This window comes from Mobula hypostoma, chromosome 24, assembly GCF_963921235.1.
Source record: "Mobula hypostoma chromosome 24, sMobHyp1.1, whole genome shotgun sequence".
Lineage (NCBI taxonomy): Eukaryota > Metazoa > Chordata > Chondrichthyes > Myliobatiformes > Myliobatidae > Mobula > Mobula hypostoma.
In genome coordinates this window covers 25,130,644-25,151,711 of record NC_086120.1, presented here as the reverse complement: position 1 = coordinate 25,151,711, position 21,068 = coordinate 25,130,644, and the positions used below count along the sequence as shown (strand labels likewise).

Here is a 21,068-nt window from a genome sequence, read left to right as displayed (position 1 = left end):
TCAATATCTCCTGGTTCCCTTCAACCCTTTCATAAGGAATATGCATAGGTGAAGCTGGTCCTTCAAGCCTACCTGGGTCTCTGTGATGACTAGAACTCTACAATGTGACACTTTTCACAGTTTTACCATCTCCACCCTCTCACCAGACCTAATGGCTTCTCCAGTCCTGATGGATCACCCACACACCCTCTTTCAAAGACCCCATGACTACCTCACAAACCCATTCCTTTTCCTTCCACCCTTTGCCACAAATTATCTCCAAGTACCTACTGCCTGCTGCCTCTTGTGCCGCCATTCTCGCTAGCTGGCCCTCCAACCTGTCCTTGGTTTTAACAGAGACGGGATTTGGATTAGCAAAGGAAAGTGACATTGTGAGATCTTACTGAATGGCTTGAACAGACACAATGGGCTGAATGGCCTTCTCCTGCTTTTGTTTCTTACGGAGGACAATTTGGTAGCTTCACAACCACCATTTCAGATATTACCTATTCATTCCAGATTTATCTGATTAGGAATTTAAATTCACCAGCTACCATGGTGACATTTGAACTCTCTGCTTCAATGCAACAGTGTACAATCACTGTCCAAACACGTTAACGGACTGCAGGGTGGGCAGCAGAGGCTGGGGACACTGTTGTCAAAAGCCTCAGCTGAGCAGAAAGGGGAAATGAGGGAAGTGGACTTGTTGGCCACTGCAAACTGGCCAGACTGCGGCAGTACTGATCGAACCAGAGGCGGAGAGGAGACCAACACACGGGAACACCTGTGAGACGGAATTCCAATCGCTGTTAGCAGGGATAAGGTATGGAATTTGCTGGGAAGGCTGCACGGAGATCCGATACTCACTGGTGAATGGCTTGTAGAAACTTCCGTTGGTGTTTGCGTACTTTGGCGTGATCGATCTTCTTTACCAGTTTGGTGTGTTTGTAGATCAGCCACGTTTCCCTGAGTACATTGGCAGCCGTGTTTTTTACCTGAAAGAAACCAACTCAGAGTGAGGCCAGTATTTGCTGATGAAATTATCATTACAAGTTTCTCCCATTCGGCCTCCTACTGTCCTGGAGAAAGTGACCCTCTCAATGTAAGGTCTGCCTCAGATGGGTGGTGTTCCTGCCTTCTGGAAGGGATCTTTGTGGCTCATGTTCCACTCCCAAGCCAGCACAGTTCCCTCTAATTTGTAACGACCACTATGCGCAAAAATCTTGAGCTGTGCAACTTTTTTTTGCCCGGTGACAACAACAAGTGCGCACTGAATAATTTCTTCAATAAAAACGGTATAGGTAAGCCAGTTCTGAAACCTGCAGACAAATCATTGCAAACTCCACGTTGTCAGCACTGTACGCGTCAGAAACCGGAACAGGAAATGTGACTGTGTATGGTCGTGAAATATACTTAACATGCCAACGAGGTAGAGGGTGACAACTTTTTGTGCGCAATTAGCAAAAGATGCACGCACACCTTAGAGGGGACACTGGAGGAGACCTGATCTGCGTACAGTTTTCCAGCTGTAACCATACCTGGGCCCTATATAATTGGAGCAAGGAGTCCCTACTAAATCTCAATTGCTTTTGCAATAGAGATAGAACATCGAAAAGTTCAGCACCGTACAGGCCCTTTGGCCTTTTAACCTACTCCACTAGCAATCTATCTCTTCATTTCTACACAACCCATAACCCTCCATTGTCCTTTCATCCATGGGCCTATCAAAGAATCTCTTGAATAGGCACATCTCTAACGTGTTAGCCTCTGCCACCACATCAGGCAGTGTGTTCCAGGCACCCCCTTCTCTGTAAAAATACAGCTACCGCTGACATCTGCCCCAAACTTTCTTCCATTCACCCTTAAAGGATGTCCTCTGACATCAGACATCGCCGTCCTGGGATAAAGGCACTGGCTGTCCATTCTGCCTATGCCTCTTATAATCTTACACATCTCTGTCAAGTTAACTTTGATTTTTCTGTGCTCCAAAGACAAAAGCCCTAGTTCACTCAGCTTTTCCTCATAAGACACGCTTTCTGATCCAGGCAGCATCCTGGTAGATCTCCTCTGCGTCCTCGCTAAAGATTCCACATCCTTCCCTACGATGATGGAATCGGAGATGAACACCATACTCCAAGGAAAAGTCAACATACCACTTGGCTTCCTTTCCTAACTGTTTGTTCTGCTTGCTCTCAGAGGGGAAGTATTGGGAGAGGACTGCACTGTCAGATGGGCGGTACTGAGAGGACTCAATAAAACTGGAATGGCGGTACTGATTTAGTAAATCTAGTCGGCTCCATCTGGGGTACTAGCCTACAAAGTACCCAGGGCACCTTCAGGGAACGTGTCTTAGAATGGCAGCATCCATTATTAAGGACCTCCAGTACCCAGGGCATGCCCTTTTCTCACTGTTACCATCAGGTAGGAGGTACAGAAGCCTGAAAGCACACACTCAGTGATTCAGGAACAGCTTCTTCCCCTCTGCCATCCAATTCCAAATGGACATTGAACCCTTGGACACTACCTCACTTTTTCAGTATATATTATTTCTGTTTTTGCACGATTTTTAATCTATTCAATATACGTATACTGTAATTGATTGATATATTTATTTATTTTTCTTCTTCTAGATTATGCATTGATCTGCTGCTGCTAAGTTAACAAACTTCACGACACATGCTGGTGATAATAAACCTGATTCTGATGGGTTCCTGCACTGTGGGGCAGACAGTGGTCAGCGTGCAGTGTATTCATTGAATAATAGTACACATGAAGTATGGTACTGTCAAAGAGGCAGCTTAGAGAGGATGTCACACTGTTGAGGGATAGTACAGAGGAAGTTGAAGAGCACTGAACTTTCAGAAAGTCAGTATTGAGGACAATACTCCAGGGGGCAGTATTGAGGGAGTACTGCACTCACAAAGGGGCTCTGATAGAACGCTACGGTGTTTGAGGGGTGGTACTGAGACAAGCCACACTTTTTGGGTGATTTATTAATGCAAGTTCCAATCTGCTCTCTCTGGTGGATGCAGAAGATCATACTGCACCGTTTGAATATTTGTTGAAGAGCGGTAGAGTTCACTCCGTGTCTTGGGGCCAATATTTATCACATAATCAGCAGCGGAAGAGGCAGATTATCTATTTATTGCCCTCTGGGGGAACCTGTGCATATAAATTAATTGCCATGTTTTCCTTTACTTAATTCACTTTATTAGCTGTGTTCTGTTTTAGAATGTTTTATGGCCACAATAAGATGCAATTGGATTGCAGACTCTCCTCCTGTGGATGTGGCTGGATCAGGAACATTGGCCAGCCGTGCTCCCGCCTACACAACGTTTCTATGCCAGTGACTCTGGCTGATTCCAGGGAAGGGTGTCCAAAGGATGGCGGATGTGGAGTGTGGAGACATAGGGATCAGGGAGGCATGGGGTGTGTGAGTGTGCAGCTGCAGAGTCTTGGTGGGTGTAATCGCGACGAGCTCTCACCCGCTTTGTTAGCTGCGTGTCCATCATGAAGTTGTGCACGTGCTTCTCAGCTTTGGTGAGTTCTAGTTTCCGTGCGACCACTGCGACCACAAGTGCTGTACAGCCAGCTCCCTTCAAAAGAATCAAAAGCACAATACACAAATATACAAGAACACAGACAGACTCCTCTTCCCACTCCATGAGCACCAGGAAACCATCCGGGAGCATCCTGGTATCGCCAGGAATTACCCTACAGAGGAAAATGTAACCATAATCATGGTATCCTTAAAAGGAATTGAAATTTCTTTTGATGTATAACCATTTCTGGTTTATTATTGCCACATGTACCGAGATACAGTGAAAATCTTGTCTTGCATTCTATTTATACAAACCTAACCATTGCATAGTGCATTGAAATAGAATAAGGTAAGATGATAACAAGACAGAATAAAGATAACCGATACTGAGATACAAACTAGGTTGCACTGGGACACATCATCAGTGATGTAACCTGGGGTCATCACATGTTCTGGGTCTTTCAGCATCAGACACGCTCACTCAGGCGGCCCAGCCAGGGTTGATCAGGCCCTGGTTTGTGTCCCAGCAGCATTGGTCCACGGGTCACACTTCTTGACCCATAGTCATCCTGAGCAGCCTCTGTGACGGCCCTGGCGGCTCTTTTCGTTGCATCATCCGTAATGCCAAGGAGAGAGTTGGTTCTGCCAAGTGAGCAGCCAGCAAAACCTCTACATCTTGTCTCTTTAGGCTCACATCGTGCCCTCCACCCTGTCTCTAGCGCTGCTCTACCTGCTCCTGGTATTTGGCTTTCTTACATTCAAACACTTCCTCAATCCGGTCTTCCCAAGGGACTGTCAGTTCTCCCATGACCACCTGCTTCAAGGTTTCTGACGGAATGACCTTGCCGGGCCTCAGAGATGATGAAGCGATGAAGTCAGGGAACTTTTGCCAAGATCAACTTTCAGTTGCCAGTCAGATGCCACGGCGAGCAAGCCTGCTGGTGATCTGGGCTACGGCTGTGGTTGGTCTCCAGCTTTGACAAAGGCTATGGGCTTTCTGGGTTGGCATAAAAGATACCAAAAAAACCCATAGTGCAGATAAATGATAAAGCGCAAGGTCATAATGAGGTGGATTGTGAGGCCAAGAGTCCTTCTTATTATAAAGGATAACTTAAGCAGAAAATACTTAAAGATTTAGTTCTATATTGCACCAGCCCAAAGTTCAAAAAAGTTATTTATTCTTTGAAAATAATTGTTTGCTTGAAAAACAGTTGCGAATCAACCAATTTAGTGGTAAAGAATCTGATTGTTTTCTGATTGGCTGTAGCTAGGTGTTGCTAGGCAACCAACAGGATACTGTGGAGGTGCTGCAGTTGCATTGTTGGTTATTCCGACCATCTGTGAACACGACGTTGGTCTTGGGGTGGGGCGGACGGGGCAGGGTCGGTGGAGATTGTGAAAAATCAATCAAACACCAGCTCTTGACTCTGAAATGTTAACAAACTTGACATATGTAAAATTGAAGATGCCAATTACCAATTAGCCAAGACTAACTGAGTTAAGAAGTAGAATACTGAACTGAATGCTTTTATTTCTGGTTTTTGGTCTGTGCAGCTTGGTCGAACATAACTCTCTCCCCCTCTGCCCAATGACTCATTAACCCCTCCTTCCCCTTTGCGTGTCCCAAAAGGTAATTTGTTCCTTTTCCCTGGTTTCTGGAATGAGAAAAGAATGAGTTTAATTAACCTGAAGCTCCCTGAATTTAGAGCAACACACACAAGATGCTGGAGGAACTCAGCAGGTCAGGCAGCATCTATGGAAAAGAGTAAACAGTTGACGTTTCAGGCCGAGACCCTTCTTCAGGACTGCAGTGTCCCCAAATTTAGAAGTATGAGCACCGATCTCAGTGATCGCCCACAGCCTGATAGGACAGAATCTGTTTCTACAGGCTGATGTCTAGAAGTGAGGAGCAAGGTCTCAGGTAAAAGGTTAAGTCACTTCGGACTAAGATGTGGAGAGATTCATAGGGAGGTGATTTTTTGCAGTTCTGTGTCCCAGGAGGTTGTGGTGCTCATCAAGTGGACTCAAAGTTAGAGCCTATAGATGTTTAGACGGGAAAATAACTGGGGTAAAATTCATTAGCCTGGAACATTAATCTGAGTATTTTCAGCATTTTATTTGAGAGAACTGAAGGACATGGGAATTGGGTGGGAAGATGGTCCAAGGAAAGGATGAGCCCTGAATTTATTGAATGGTAGTGCAAGCTTGAGATGTTAAATTTCCTATTATTGGTCTCCCTGGAGGCCCCGGCTAGTTCCTTTCAACAGCCCCTCACTCACCTGTTCATACGTGCAGCATTTTGATCCCTGTAGCTCCTAGACACACTGAGAAATTTAGCTGCACAGGCCATGGACGTCTGATCATGGATCAAGAGCAATCAATAATTTCCTACTTCATTCCCCAGTTTACTGTTTCATCGAAAGTTTAGACCTGACGACGGGTCTCGGCCCGACACATTGACTAGTCCATAGATGCTGCCTGACCTGCTGAGTTCCTCCAGCATTTTGTGTATGTGTTGCTCTGCATTTCCAGCACCTGCAGTATCTCTTGTGCTTATTAATAGATAACAAGTTGATTTTTTTATAGCTCAAACCTAAAACCCCCACCCTACCCCATCATTCCCAATTCTACCTGCCCATTAGCCCAAATTCCATTCAGTCTCCCTCTTATATCCCCTGAAATCATCGCCCCACCATCTCCACAAATCCCTAATCGCCCTGATCCTTCACCACCAATATCCCTCAACTCTACTTTCTCCTCAGCTCCATCTTTTCCTACTCTGCTCAATATCCATCGCATCTGTGGAATCACGTTGGACCTCGCTGCCATTTTATGATAAACTCTTACCATAATGCCTGTCAGGAGACAGACTCCTTTCCCACAGTATGTATGAGGCACCATGTCTCCGTATCCAATCGACAAAAACGTGATTGAAATTAGCCACATTGCTCCCAAAAAGTTGCTGGTGACTTCCTGTTTATCATGGTATCTGTAGGATTTGGAGAGAAGGAGCATTAGAATCTAGTCCAGTCACGTGCCGGAGAAGAAAGGGCACCAGCAACATCCAAGAACACCTAGATGATTTAGTTAACAGGAGGGAGGAGGACGACCGTACAACACTCTATGGGTGAACAGCCCAAGGGTGTACAGCTCACAGGGCAGCACACCTGGACCGAACAGCTCATGACGCCTGCACTGAGGATGTACAAGTCACAGTCCAGCTGCTTACCAAGGCTAGGGAGCCCCAATGCAGCACGGGTCAAAATGGATAGCCATGGTACAACAGGAAGAGCCCACAGAGTCAAAATTAGAAAAAAAACAACAGGAATTCTGCAGATGCTGGAAATTCAAGCAACACACATCAAAGTTGCTGGTGAACGCAGCAGGCCAAGCAGCATCTATAGGAAGAGGTGCAGTCGACGTTTCAGGCCGAGACCCTTCGTCAGGACTAACTGAAGGAAGAGTGATGCTTTCAAATCCTTTACTCACTCTTCCTTCAGTTAGTCCTGACGAAGGGTCTCGGCCGGAAACGTCGACTGCGCCTCTTCCTATAGATGCTGCTTGGCCTGCTGCGTTCACCAGCAACTTTGATGTGTGTTGCCTGAGTCAAAATTAGGTTTATTATCACTGACGTATGCCATTGCGTTTGTTCTTTTGTAGCAGTACATAAAATTACTTCAGGGCAAAGAGACAGCGAAACTGTGAGGTTCATGGACTATTTAAACATCTGATTGCCGAGGAGAAGCTGTTCCTCAAGCATCGGGGTGAGTCTTTAGGCTCCTGTACCTGCTCCCTGATGGTAGCAATGAGAAGAGGGTGGTGAGGGTTTTTAATGATGGATGCTGCCTTCTTGAGGCATGACCTTTTGAAGATGTCCCCAGTGGCGTGGAGGCTCGTGTCCGCAAGGGAGCTGGCTGAGTGAGTCTACAGCCCTCTGCAGCCCTTCTGATCCCTTGCAGTGGCGCCTCCATACCAGATGGTGGTGCCAGCAGTTAGAATGCTCTCAAAGGTGCAAGTGTAGACATTTGCTTGCGTGCTTGGTGAAATACCAAAAGCTCCCCAAACTCTTAATGAACTGCAGATGCTGGCACGCCTTCTTTGTGATGTTTGGGTCTAGGATAGATCTTCAGAGACGTTGATACCCTGAACTTGAAGCTGCTTATGAGAACTGCAGTGTGTGTTCTCCCAATTCTGTCACTCCTGCACACCCCTCAGCTGGAGCTGCTGAACAAGGGTTATGAGCCCACCGAGCTGCACACACGAGATTCAAAACACCGTTGCTCTGTAGCCTGCAATCCAGCTCACCAAAGGCGAACAGCCCGCTGTGCACACTGCTGTTGAATGGCCCAGGATATAATCCACCAACAATGAATACACATAGTACAAAGCACCAGAGAAGAAAAGCTCACCAAGACTGAACAGTCCACATTGCAACACATCTAGAATGGGCAGCTCAGAAGCTGACATAAACACCTTTGCTGCCACACACTCGGGAGAAATAAAACCCACAGTGCGACACACGAGGGCTGAAGGAAGGGAGAGTGAAATTGGTGCAAATTTGGAATTGACGACGGGGGAACAGAACACAGCCAGAAAGCAGTTGTTGATCCCCTAACACTTGTTCTTCCATTGAGTTCGAAATCGACTGGCCTCTACCTGAATTCCAGTTACCTGCCACAATTCCATAAACCTGAATATCCTCACACAACAGGCATCAATCAGCCTGCTTTAAAATTTCCAACTGATCCCAGCTCCCTGAGGAGAGCCCTCGACATTCCCACTGATCCCAGCTCCCTGAGGAGAGCCCTCGACATTCCCACTGATCCCAGCTCGCTGAGGAGAGCCCTCGACATTCCCACTGATTCCAGCTCGCTGAGGACAGCCCTCCACATTCCCACTGATCCCAGCTCCCTGAGGAGACCCCTCGACATTCCCACTGATCCCAGCTCCCTGAGGAGAGCCCTCGACATTCCCACTGATCCCAGCTCGCTGAGGAGAGCCCTCGACATTCCCACTGATTCCAGCTCGCTGAGGACAGCCCTCCACATTCCCACTGATCCCAGCTCCCTGAGGAGACCCCTCGACATTCCCACTGATCCCAGCTCTCTGAGGAGAGCCCTCGACATTCCCACTGATCCCAGCTCGCTGAGGAGAGCCCTCCACATTCCCACTGATCCCAGCTCCGAGGAGAGCCCTCGACATTCCCACTGATCCCAGCTCGCTGAGGAGAGCCCTCGACATTCCCACTGATCCCAGCTCCCTGAGGAGAGCCCTCCATATTCCCACTGATCTGTGCGTCAGGAAATGCTTGAATAACAAGGCTTTCACTCACTGCCTGATGAGAAGTACCTGACCCTGAAAGTTTCTCTACACCTTCTCTGTTAATTAAAAAAAAACTAATTTAGATTCACTTTAAAGTCTTAAATTCATTGGTCAGCATAGGTAACACCATCTTCTAATTTAATCTTTTGCCTAGTCCTATTCTGCTGAGTGAACACCTCAGCACAGGCCAGATACATGTTTGCTCAGTGATGGCCAGAGGAAAGCAGCCCATCTGATCCAAAGAATCTCTACACCAGTGCTCATGTTCTGCTTGAGTCTTCTAGACCAGCGTGAATGCAAGAGGCAGAAGCAGGAGGAGACTATTCAGTACCTGCTGCTAGGCCCACCAGCAAATCCTCTAGCACAGTGACAATTTCCTGAAATCCATTGATTTCATTGTTATAAATCTTCTTTTTAATTTCTTTCAGTGTCTTTTTATATAACAGTGACAGGAATTACACCCAGTCTAGTAAGGTTAAAGACATAGTAGGTATAATGTCCTTTCTCTTTAGATCTATGTCTCTGGAAATAAAAACTAGAGCTTCCTTTGCCTTGCTGTCTTGTGTTAGATGCTTTAATGATTAGTGTATTTGTACTCTGAGATTCCTTTGTTCTTTGCCTGCACTGTGAGCTGTTCGACCTTGGTGTTGTACCACGGCTATTCATCTTTGGTGTGATGAGGTTTGCTCTTTTCATCCTTTGTCTCTTCACTGTGAGCTATTCAACCTTGGTGTGCTGCACTTAGGTTTATACTTTCCACAAAATAAGTGACCCTCCAGTTCTTCCAGTCTGTATGTGCTACCTCGCATCCTTCTGCAATGCGTTCCGTTTGCCAATTACTTTCCCATTCTGCGAGTTCAATGTCCCCTGTAATTAGCGGCTACCCTCCTTCGCAGAGATTGTCAACACAATCAGTAGAAACTTTTAAATTCTGCATTTGATTCCACTGATGTAATCTATGAACAACACTGATTTTGTTCCAATTTCCTCTCCACCCTTTCATGAAGGCATTGACTCGTCTTTTTGTGGTTATTTCCTACTCTCTGGCTCATCCACTCTACCTGGACAGCAGGGGTCTACCAGAGAGCCACCGTACACACATGCACAGAAATATGCTCACTCACACAAGTGCCCAAACACACATCATCCCAATACACAGCTGCCCTCTAGTTCATGTTCATGTCCAGGATGTGGACTTCCGAGCATGGCCCGGATTTATCGCCCTTCCTTAGTGGTACTGGATGTCCTTGACCCATGGCACCCTGTGTGGCGAAGGTGGAAGGTTGCAATATGGCTGAAAGGTTTTCTCTGCCTCTTCAGAGACTGAGGTAGTCTGCACTGGAGTCACATACAGACCTGGACTAGGCAAGAATGGTAGGTTTCCCTTCTGAAAGACTGAACTAGTTAGGTTTTTCATCTCATATTGCTTCTACAGAGAATTAATGTTTCTTTCCAGATCGTTTTCTTTGAATATGAAGCTCATATTGCCAGGGGAAGCTTTGATCTCAGATCCTGCAGATTATTAATCTGCTCCTCTTCCTAAACATTCTAGTCTCTTTCCTTCAGGATTCTACTTAGTTCCATCTCTTTCTCTGAGCCTTCAGACCCCAGTCAGTCTCTGCGACTGAACTCCTGTGAACAACCTCACTAAGCCGAGGCTTCAGGGCAACTCCAAGCTGTGCTTTGATAGAGTACGCCTTCTAATCAGACGTGCTTCGAGTTGCAGGAAGGAAAGTTGTGTTACTGCAGGGATTTCACACACTGCACTAACCTGAGGCAATGATAACAGAAAGGCCAAAGACCTCACTGTTCTAAAGTGTGTGAAACACCTTGACTGTGGCACCCTGATCTGGAGGCAAGCAACCAACCTGACAAGTTCACACTCCTGCCTAGAAGTTCATCATCCAACCTTTCATCCATGAGCTTGCCCACAGTAAATTTGGTCGTCATGAGCACCACTGAGTAGGTCTTGCACATTGATAGCATTTCCATGTAAGATACCTTTTGCACAGTGTGTAGAGAAAATTAGAAAGTTGGGAGGAACATGGAACGTTATCGCAGACCCTTTGGCCCACGATGCCGTGCCAACCTTTAAACCTTCTCTAAGATTAATCTAAACCTTTCCTCTTCCATTGCACTCTGTTTTACTATCACTCAGGTGCCGATCTAAGAGTTTCTTAAATGTCCCCAATTAATCTGTCTCTGCCACCACCCCTGGCTGTGTGTCCCACACACCCACCACTTTCTGTGTAAAAACTTACCTTTAACATCCCCTTAAACTTTCCTCCCATCACCTCAAAATTATGCCACCCTCGTATCAGCCATTTTTGCTCCGGGAAAAAGCATCCACTCAATCTATGCCTCTTATCATCTTATAATATAGAGGAGAGTTGGCACGTGGCCAAGTGGTTAAGGCGTTCGTCTAGTGATTTGAAGGTCGCTAGTTCGAGCCTTGGCTGAGGCTGCATGTGTGTCCACACGTTGCTCTGCGACGACACCGGTGCCAAGCTGTATGGGTCCTAATGCTCTTCCCTTGGACAACATCGGTGGCGTGGAGAGGGGAGACTTGCAGCATGGGCAACTGCCGGTCTTCCATTAAAAAAAACCTTGTCCAGGTCTGCACCCTGGAAACCTTCCAAGGCGCAAATCCATGGTCTCGTGAGACTAACGGATGCCTAAAAATATAGAGGAGTAAGACCAGAGAGAAGAAAGGTCTGGAACCTAGGTGGGAGAGGGCAGGGTTGGGAAACATCTGGATGGAAGGGGGTTGATAAAAGTGATGAATGGATTGGAGGACTATCAGGTGATGAGGGTTACTGGGGGTTAGGATTGGTCAGTAGAGTGGGTTGGGTGGTGAGAGGTGAGGTTGTTGGTCCAGGCTGGATTGATCGTTGAACCGTACGGTGTTGGTGGTTAGTTGTCAGAGGGGCGGGGTGGGCGATCACATTAGAAGGCCAAAGGTGGACATCCAACTAGAAGCTTGGGGGTGTGAAGGAGAGAACATTTCAGGGGCTGGAGCAAGGACCAAAGGAGAACCGGGTAGCTGCTACCTCAATGGCAATGGAACTGAATGGCTACCCAGCATCTGCCTTTACCAGTGAAGTTGGCACTGGTGAAAGCAGGCTTCTGCACTGTGCTGGGATAGTGCAGGCCACACGGGCTAACAAAAATTACTGAAGGGTCTTTATTGCAAAAGCAAAAGAGACAGCAGATGCTGGCATCTAGATCAAAAAGCTGGAAGAAGTCAAGCAGAGGTAAAAAGTTGTAAGGTCACGATTAAAAATATCAGCTTTCACTTTTTACATCTACAGATGCTGCTACATCAGCCGAGTCCTTCCAGCATTCTGCTTCTGAGCCTTGCAGAGCTTTGGTTGTGCCGTATATCTACAGGGTGTCTAAATGCCATCGTGTCAGTCGCACAGAGAACGCAGAAAAAAAAAGTGCAACTACTCAGCAAGGGTACTCTGACAGCACCAGTAAACCTTTGATTGCAACCAAGGAGCTGCCAGACAAGGTGCTGGAAGCAGGAACAGTTACGACACTTACGGGGCACTTTGGCAGGTACTGAATGAGCAGGGCACAGAGGGTATGGTACTGGCGGGCAGGGAAGTGGGATTAGTTTAGCTCGGTATGATGATCAGCATAGACACAATGGGCCGAAGAGCCTCTCTCTACGACTAAGATCAAGGGAGGACACCACCACCTAAAGGTACCCCTCCAGGCCACACACCTTCCTGATTTGGAAATACATTGCTGATCCCTAATTGTTGCGGGGTCTAAACTGTGGGACTACAGTACCTCCCTGACAATACTGTGGAAGTAGTCTCACCAGAATGGGAGCACCTCATCGGCAATTTCTCCAGGACAATTAGGGATGGGCACTGTCAGCAATGCCCACGTGAAGTTTGACCTTTCAGTGAGACTGGATGATGGAGAACAAATAAAAAGTGGCCCACGATGATCTGATTTGTAGACATCGATACTCCCATATTGAGCTAGGATCTACAGAAAGCAAGCTAAGCTTCAACAGATGAGTGTACTGGCGTGGAAAAGCCTACAAAAGCCCATTTCATCACAGGGAAAGCCTTCCCCACCACTGAACACAGCTAGAAGGAGCACTGCCATAAGAAAGCAGCATCCATCATCAAGGACCCCCACCATCCAGGCCACGATCTCTTCTTGCTGCTGCCATCGGGAAGGAGGTACAGGAGTCTTAGATCCCACACCACCAGATTCAGGAATTATTATTACCCTTCAACCGTCAGGCTGCTGAACCAGCACTGATAACTTCACTCACCTCAACACTAAACTGATTCCACAACCTATGGACTCATTTTCAAGGACTCTACAACTAATATTCTCAGTATTATTTATCTACTTTTTATTTATTATTTTTTTATTTGCATGGTTTGCCTTCTTTTGCGCACTGGTTGTTGGTCGGTCTTTGTGTGTAGCTTTCAATTGATTCTATTGTACTTCTCTGCTCTACGATGAATGCCTGCAAGGAAATGAATCTCGAGGTAGTATATGATGATATATACATATTTGGATCATAGATTTACTTTGAACGTTGTTACTCATCTCTCCCGGTTCAAGGTTCCCGAGGCCTGATGAAGTCCCTCATCCTCCTTGAGCTGAATATTAGGTTTCACTATACATTAGTCTACTAACATGATTATCGGTGCCACCGGCAAAAATAGGGCTTATTGCTCATTCCTTGTTACTTTAGAGAAGGAGGAGACTTGCTCTCCTGAACTATTGTTACCCATTTGACAAAGGTGTTCCTACAGTGTTGTTGTGGCAGTCTGTTCCAGTATAGTTCCCATGGCATGGATACTTCAATTACCACGACTATGAACTGATTCTATGACCCATGAACTCACTTTCAAAGACCCTTTACAACTCATGTTCTCAGAATTATATTTTTATTTGCAGTTTGTCTTCTTTTGCATATTGTTTGTCAGTCTTTGTCTGTTTATGTATAGTTTTTGATAAATTCTGTTGTATTTTTTTTCCTGTAAATGTCTGCAAGAAAATGAATCTCAAGGTAGAATATGGTAACATACAGTATCCACATAGTGGCCACTTCATTAGGTACAGCTGTACACGCCAGCTTGTTAATGCAAATATCTAATCAGCCAATCATGTGGCAGAGGTTCAATGTGTTAAAAAGCACGCAGACATGGTCAAGAGGTTCAGTTGTTGTTCAAACCAAATATCAGAATGGGGAAGAGATGTCATCTAAGTGACTTTGAATGTGGAATAACTGCTGGTGTCAGATGGGGTGGTTTGAGTATCCCAGAAACTGCTGATCTCCTGAGATTTTCACACACAACAGTCTCAAGAGTTTACAGAGAATGGTGTGAAACACAAAAAGCACCCAGTGAGCAGCAACTCTGTGGGCAGAAACACCTTGTTAATGAAAGAGGTCAGAGGAGAATGGCCAGACTGGTTCAAGCTGACAAGAAAGTGACAGTAACTCAAATAAGCACAAGTTATAACAGTGGTGTGCAGAAGAGCATCTACAAATACACATCAAACCTTGAAGCGGATGGGCTACAGCAGCAAAAGACCACAAACATACACTAAGTGGCCTCTTTATTAGGTACAGGATTTCCCTAATAAAATGCCCATTGACTGCATATGCTTTGATGATAAATTTTGAAGAGTGTCTGCCTTACTTCCACATCACTATTCCACATGACCTGGTGGAGAAACCAGCAGTGCAGGTGTCCCTTTACACTTGATGCCATTTTCCTTCTAAGCAGTTAAAGTTTTAGCAGATCCTGTTGAAGAACATCATTTTAGATCTTTAAACCAATAATAGAAAAATCGCCTTGATATTAGAAGTAACAGTAAACAGTAGTAAGGATGTGGTCTAGAAATTACAACGGGAGATAGAAAATGCATGCCAAAAGGGCAATGTTACAATAGTCATGGGGGATTTCAATATGCAGGTAGATTAGGAAGATCAGGTTGGTGCTGGATTCCAGGAGGGGGATTTCTAGAATGACTTTGAGATGGCTTTTTAGAGCAGCTCATGTTTGAGCCCACTAGGGGATCAGCTATTCTGGATTAGGTGTTGTGCAATGATCTGGAATTGATTAGAGAGCTTAAGGTAGAAGAGCCCTTAGGGGAGAGTGGTCATAATATGATCAAATTCACCCTAAATTTTGAGAAGGAGAAGCTACAGTCAGATGTATCAGCATTACAATGGAGTAAAGGGAATTACAGAGCCATGAGAGACGAGTTGGCCAGAATTGATTGGAAACGAACGCTGGTAGGGATGGCAGCAGAGCAGTAATGTCTGGAATTTCTGGAAACAATTTGGAAGGCACAGGATATATAAATCCCAAAGAGAAAGAAGTATTCTAAAGGCAAAAACACAAACATGGCTAACGAGAGAAGTCAAAGCCAACGTAAAAGCTGAAGAGAGGGCGTATAACAGAGTGAAAATTAGTGGAAATTTAGAGGATTGGGGAGCTTTCAAATACCAACAGAAGGCATCTAACAAAGTTATTAGGAAGGTAAAGATGGAATAAAAAAGTAAGCTAGCCAATAATATTAAAGAGGATACCAAAAGTTTCTTCAGATACAAAAAGTGTAAAAGAAAGGCAAGAGTGGATATTGGGCCTCCGGAAAATAATGCTTGAGAGGTAGTAATGGGAGACAAGGAATGATGGATGAACGAAATAGGAGAAAAACTGAATAAGTATTTTACATCAGTCTTCATGGTGAAAGACACTAGCAGTATGGTGGAAGTCCCAGGTGTCAGGGGTCATGAAGTGTGTGAAATTACCATTACTAGGGAAAAAGTTCTTGGGAAACTGAAAGGTCTGAAGGTAGATAAGTCACCTGGACAAGATGATGTACACGCCAGGGTTCTGAAAAAGGTGGCTACAGAGATCATTAATAGTGATCTCCCAAGAACCACTAGGTTCTGGAATGGTTCTGGAAGACTGGAAAACTGCAAATGTCACTCCATTCTTCAAGAAGGAAGAGAGGCAGAAGAAAGGAAAGTATAGGCCAGTTAGTCTGACCTCAGTGATTGGGAAGATGTTGGAGTTGATTTTTAAGGATGTGGTTTCCGTGTTCTTGGAGACACATGATAAAATAGGCTGTAGTCAGCATAGGGTCCTCAAGGGAAAATCTTGCCTGACAAATCTGGTGGAATTCTTTGAAAAAATAACAAACAGGATAGACAAAGGAGAATCAGTTAATGTGTTGTTTTTGCATTTTCGAAAGGCCTTTGACAGGTGCAAGGTGCTACATATGAGGCTACTTAACAAGTTATGAGCCCATGGTATTACAGGGAAGATTCTAGCATGGATAATGCAGTGGCTGATTGGCAGGAGGCATAGAGCAGGAATAAAAGGAAGTTCTTCTGGTTGGATGCCGGTGACTAGTGGTATTCCACAGGGGTCTGTGTTGGGTCTGATTCTTTTTACATAATACACTAATGATTTGTATGATGGAATAGATGGCTTTGTTGCCAAGTTTGCAGGCAATATGAAGATAGGTGGAGGGGCAGGTAGCTTTGAGGAAGCAGAGAGGGTACAGAAGGACTTAAGACAGATTAGGAGAATGGTCAAGAATGTGGCAGACGGAATACAGTGTTGAAAAATGTATGTCATACAGTTAGGTAGAAGAAATGAAAGGGTTGACTATTTTCTAAGTGGAGAGGAAATACAAAAAGCTGAGGTGCAAAGAGAATTGATAGTGCTTGTGTAGGATTCCTGTAAAGTTAATTTGCAGGTTGAGTCTGTGATGAAGAAGGCAAATAGAATGTTAGAATTCATTTCAAGAGGACTAGAATATAAAAGCAAGGATGTAATGTTCAGACTTTATAAAAGACTGGTGAAGTCTCATTTGGAGTATTGTGAGCAGTTTGGGCTCCTTATCTTAGAAAAGTTCACGGAAATTATTTCAGCATTGAATGGCTTGATATATGAAGAGTGTTTGATGGCACTGGGCCTGTATTCAGTGGAATTCAGAAGAATGAGGGGTGACCTATTTGAAAGCTGTCGAATGGTGAAAGGCCTTGATAGAGTTGATGTGGAGAAGATGATTCCCATGGTGGGAGAGTCTAAGACCAGAGGACACAGCCTCAGAATAGAGCAGCGTCCTTTTAGAATGAACATGAGGAGGAATTTCTTTAGCCACAGAGTGGTGAATCTGCAGAATTCGTTACCACAGACCGCTGCAGAAGCCAAGTCTTCATTTATATTTAAGGCAGAGGTGGATAGATTCTTGATTGATCAATGCATGAAGGGATGCAGGGAGAAGGCAGGAGATTGGGGCTGAGAGGGAAAACGGATCAGCCATGATGAAATGGCAGAGCAGACTTGATGGACCAAACGGCCTAATTCTGCTCCTATATCTTATGGTCTTATATTTTTACATGAACAATTGAAATATCTAGATGGGGAGCTAATTGGAAAAGAGAGATTTTTTGTTTTGTCACAGGCTCATTAGTTTAGAAGACACAGGGTTTCTCCTGTATTTCCTAGTCTTCACTCCTCAGTTCATGTCCTGGCCTTCCTAACTATGAAAAGTCTCTGACCAAATGGGACTTGTGGTGAAAGAGAAAGAAAATGGTGCCTTTCATCAAATGTTATACTACTGCCAGACAGAGGAAACAGGGCAATGGCCAGGCAGAGCAAAGCAACTTTTAAATTCTATTGTAACAGCTCACCCTCCACAGAAAAATTCATCCCAACATTTATTTTCATTATTCAATGGCCCTTTCATTGAATCTGACACCCAAACCAGCAGAGAGTCAAAATTGCATAAACTATACTAAGAGGGAGGGAGCAAAGGAGGAGATCACTCTACCCATCGTTTCTGTGCTGGCTCTTTCAATGAGTTTCCCATGTAGTCCCTCTCCACTCTCTTTCCTCCACAGTCCTGCTATTTTTCTCCCCTTGGAGCATTATCCAATTCCTTCTGAAAGTTCCTGTTGAATGATGAGAGGCATCGATCGTGTGGATAGTCGGAGGCTTTTTCCCAGGGCTGAAATGGTTGCCACAAGAGGGCACAGGTTTAAGGTGCTGGGGAGTACGTACAGAGGAGATGTCAGGGGTAAGTTTTTTACTCAGAGAGTGGTGAGTGCGTGGAATGGGCTGTTGGCAACAGTGGTGGAGGCAGATACGATAGGGTCTTTTAAGAGACATTTAGATAGGTACTTAGTAAAATAGAGGGCTATAGGTAAGCCTGGTAATTTCTAAGGTAGGGACATGTTCAGCACAACTTTGTGGGCCGAAGGGCCTGTATTGTGCTGTAGGTTTTCTATGTTCTATGTTCTAATCTGCATCCACTGTGCTTTACAAATCATAGCCTATCACTTAATTGCTTTTCTCTATTCCTTTCTTTTTCCATTTATTGCAGATTAAATCTTTGTTGACTGCTAACTGAACCGTCTCTCACTGGAAATAATTTCACCATTACTCTTTCTAAACATCTCCTTGTTTTGAATATTTTGCTGCGCAAGTTGATGGGGTTGTTAAGAAGGTGTATGGTGTGTTGTTCTTGAGTAGTTGGGGGACCGAATTCAAGAACCACAAGGTAATGTTGCAGCTCTATACAACCCTGGTTAGATAGGGTTGTATAGAGTATTGTGTTCAGTTCTGGTTGCCTCATCTTAGGAAGGATGTGGAAACGTTAGAAGGGGTGCAGAGGAGATTTTCCAGGATGCTACCTGGATTAGAGAGCATATCTTATGAGTTTAGGTTGAGCAAGCCAGGGCTTTTCTCTTTGTAGTGAAGGAGGATGAGAGGTGACATGATAGCGGTATACAAGATGATAAGAAGTGTAGGTTGAGTGGACAGCCAGAGACTTTCCCAGGGCGGACATGGCTAATACGAGGGAGGGCATAATTTCAAGGTGATTGGAGGGAAGTGTAGGTGATAGGGATTTTTTCTCCTCAGGGAGTGGTGGGTGTATGGAATGCCATACCAGCGATGGTGGTAGAGGCAGATACATTATCGTCATTTAACAAAACCTTAGATGGGCACATGGACGACAGAGAAATGGTGGGGAAGGAAATGATTGAGTTAGCTAGAAGGTCAGCACAGCACCGTGGGCCAAATGGACTGCATCGTGCTGTAGTGTCCTGCGTTCTATGTTTTGAATAAGTCCCTCCCCAAAGAGAACAGCTTCAGCTCTTTCAGCCTCTCGGTGTATCTGAACTTCTTTGTCCGCAGATCCATTCTGATGAATCTCTGTAGCCTCTCCAAAGCCTTGACATCCTTCCCAGAAATGGACACGGTTCTCTAGGTCTCAAAGTTAGCTTACTTTCCTAGTGATTCCTTCTCTGGATTTTCTTCTGTTCCCTTCCAAAGCTCCATTGTTATTCTTCTCTTCAGGAATTTCCAACTTTAACCCCATCGTTCTTCTACTGTTACCCCTCAAGCCTCATAAATTCAGTCTATCTTTGAACTCATTGTTTAAAAACTTCTAATCAAATATCTGCCTCTGGCAAAGAAAGAAAACAACGGAAATCAGTAGAAAATAATTATTTGAAACCCCAGTACCACTTTCTTCACACCTTCACCTCCGTCACTGCTATTCTGTCATCCAGTTGTACTAGGCTCTTCTTATCCAGGTCTACCCACGTCTGTACTCTGTCATCCAGACTATCCTATGTGGTCCTGCATCCATCCTATTTCTCATCCACATTCAGCCTGCTGGTGACATCGGTTGAAAACGTGAACCCATTGTCATGGGTCCTCTGTTGACACCTATCTCCACTTCACCGTGACCTATCTCGACCTTGAACTCTCTTTTCAGAGCTTGTTCTGAACCATCTGCAATTTTGAAATAACGTCCTGCTAATTAAAAGGTGAAGCAGTTCCCTGAGGCAACTCCTGAGCAAACCTCCTCAGCTTTTAATCTGAGGGGCATAAATATTGCTAACATCTGTAATGCTCTATTCAATATCTTTTTAAAAACACATCAAAATCCACTGCACTAAATCATCTTTGCTGTTAATTTATTAATCAAACATACTTTGCCTTTTAAAATCCTGTTGGATTAGAGTGTAAAATTGTTAATTTTCTTGTTATTAAACTTTGCTTGCTTATATCTTTATACAATAACCTATACATGTGTAAGGTGTGGTGAATCTTCAGCAATTGTAGTATAGCTGATTCTGTATTTTCCTAGGAGTTTCTCTGTAGCCTGCGTCATGCCACTGAAGCTGACAATTTCATAGGCTATTTCTTATCACTGGAATGTGCCTTAGCTCTCTAGTCTAAGCTACATTCGGTGGCCATTTTATTAGGGACTTCCTGTACCTAATAAAGTGGCCACTGAGTGTATGTTCATGGTCTTTTGCTGTTGTAGTCCATCCACTTCAAGCTTCATTGTGTTGTGTGTTCAGAAATGCTCTTCTGCACACCACTGTTACAATGTGTGGTTATTTGAGTCACTGTCACCTTCCTGTCAGTTTAAACCAGACTGGCCATTCTCCTCTGACCTCGCTCATTAACAAGGTATTTTTCGCCCACAGAACTGCCACTCACTGGAAGTTTTTTTTTGATTTTTGCACTATTCTTTGTAATCTCTAGAGACTCTTGTGAGTGAAAATCCCAGGCGATCAGCAGTTTCTGACAACCCAAATCATCCCGTCTGCCAGCAATAATCATTCCACGGTCAAAGTCACTTAGATTACATTTCTTCCCCATTCTGAAGTTTGGTCTGAACAACAACTGAACCTCTTGACCATGTCTGCATGCTCTTATGCATCGAGTTGCTGCCACATGATTGGCTGATTAGATATTTGCATTAACGAGCAGATGCACAGCTGTACCTAATAAAATGGCCACTGAACTAGTTTTTAGTATAAGATCACCACGACTTCTGTGTTCCTTTCCTTTGATCTTCTCCTTCACTCTCTCTCTCTCCCCTACAGCACAGAGAGTTGATCACTGTTATTTTTACTGTTATGAATACCTAATAAACAGCCATAACCACCAAGTTTTACACCTTATTCTTGACATTCTGGAGAATTGAATTGACTTTATTACTTACATCCTTCACATACACGAGGAGTAAAAATCTTTATGTTATGTCTCTGTCTAAGTGTGCAATGTGCAATGTATAGTCATTTGTAATAAATAGTATGTACAACAAGACAGTCAATATAACATAGGAATACAGTTGTGTCAGCATGAATTAATCAGTCTGATGGCCTGGTGGAAGAAGCTGTCCCGGAGTCTGTTGGTCC

General features: G+C 44.6%; 1 protein-coding gene across 1 annotated transcript in view; it reads right to left on the bottom strand.

The window, feature by feature from the left end:
- The window catches only part of LOC134337336 (small conductance calcium-activated potassium channel protein 2-like), a 123,266-nt gene that overhangs the window by 18,514 nt on the left and 83,684 nt on the right, over positions 1–21,068 (bottom strand). The window contains exons 5-7 of the mRNA XM_063032250.1: positions 6,368–6,509; positions 3,465–3,575; positions 847–974 (exon numbers count right to left, since the gene is read on the bottom strand). Coding sequence (XP_062888320.1) covers positions 847–974; positions 3,465–3,575; positions 6,368–6,509 — 381 coding nt within the window. The remainder of the gene's footprint in view (positions 1–846; positions 975–3,464; positions 3,576–6,367; positions 6,510–21,068) is intronic.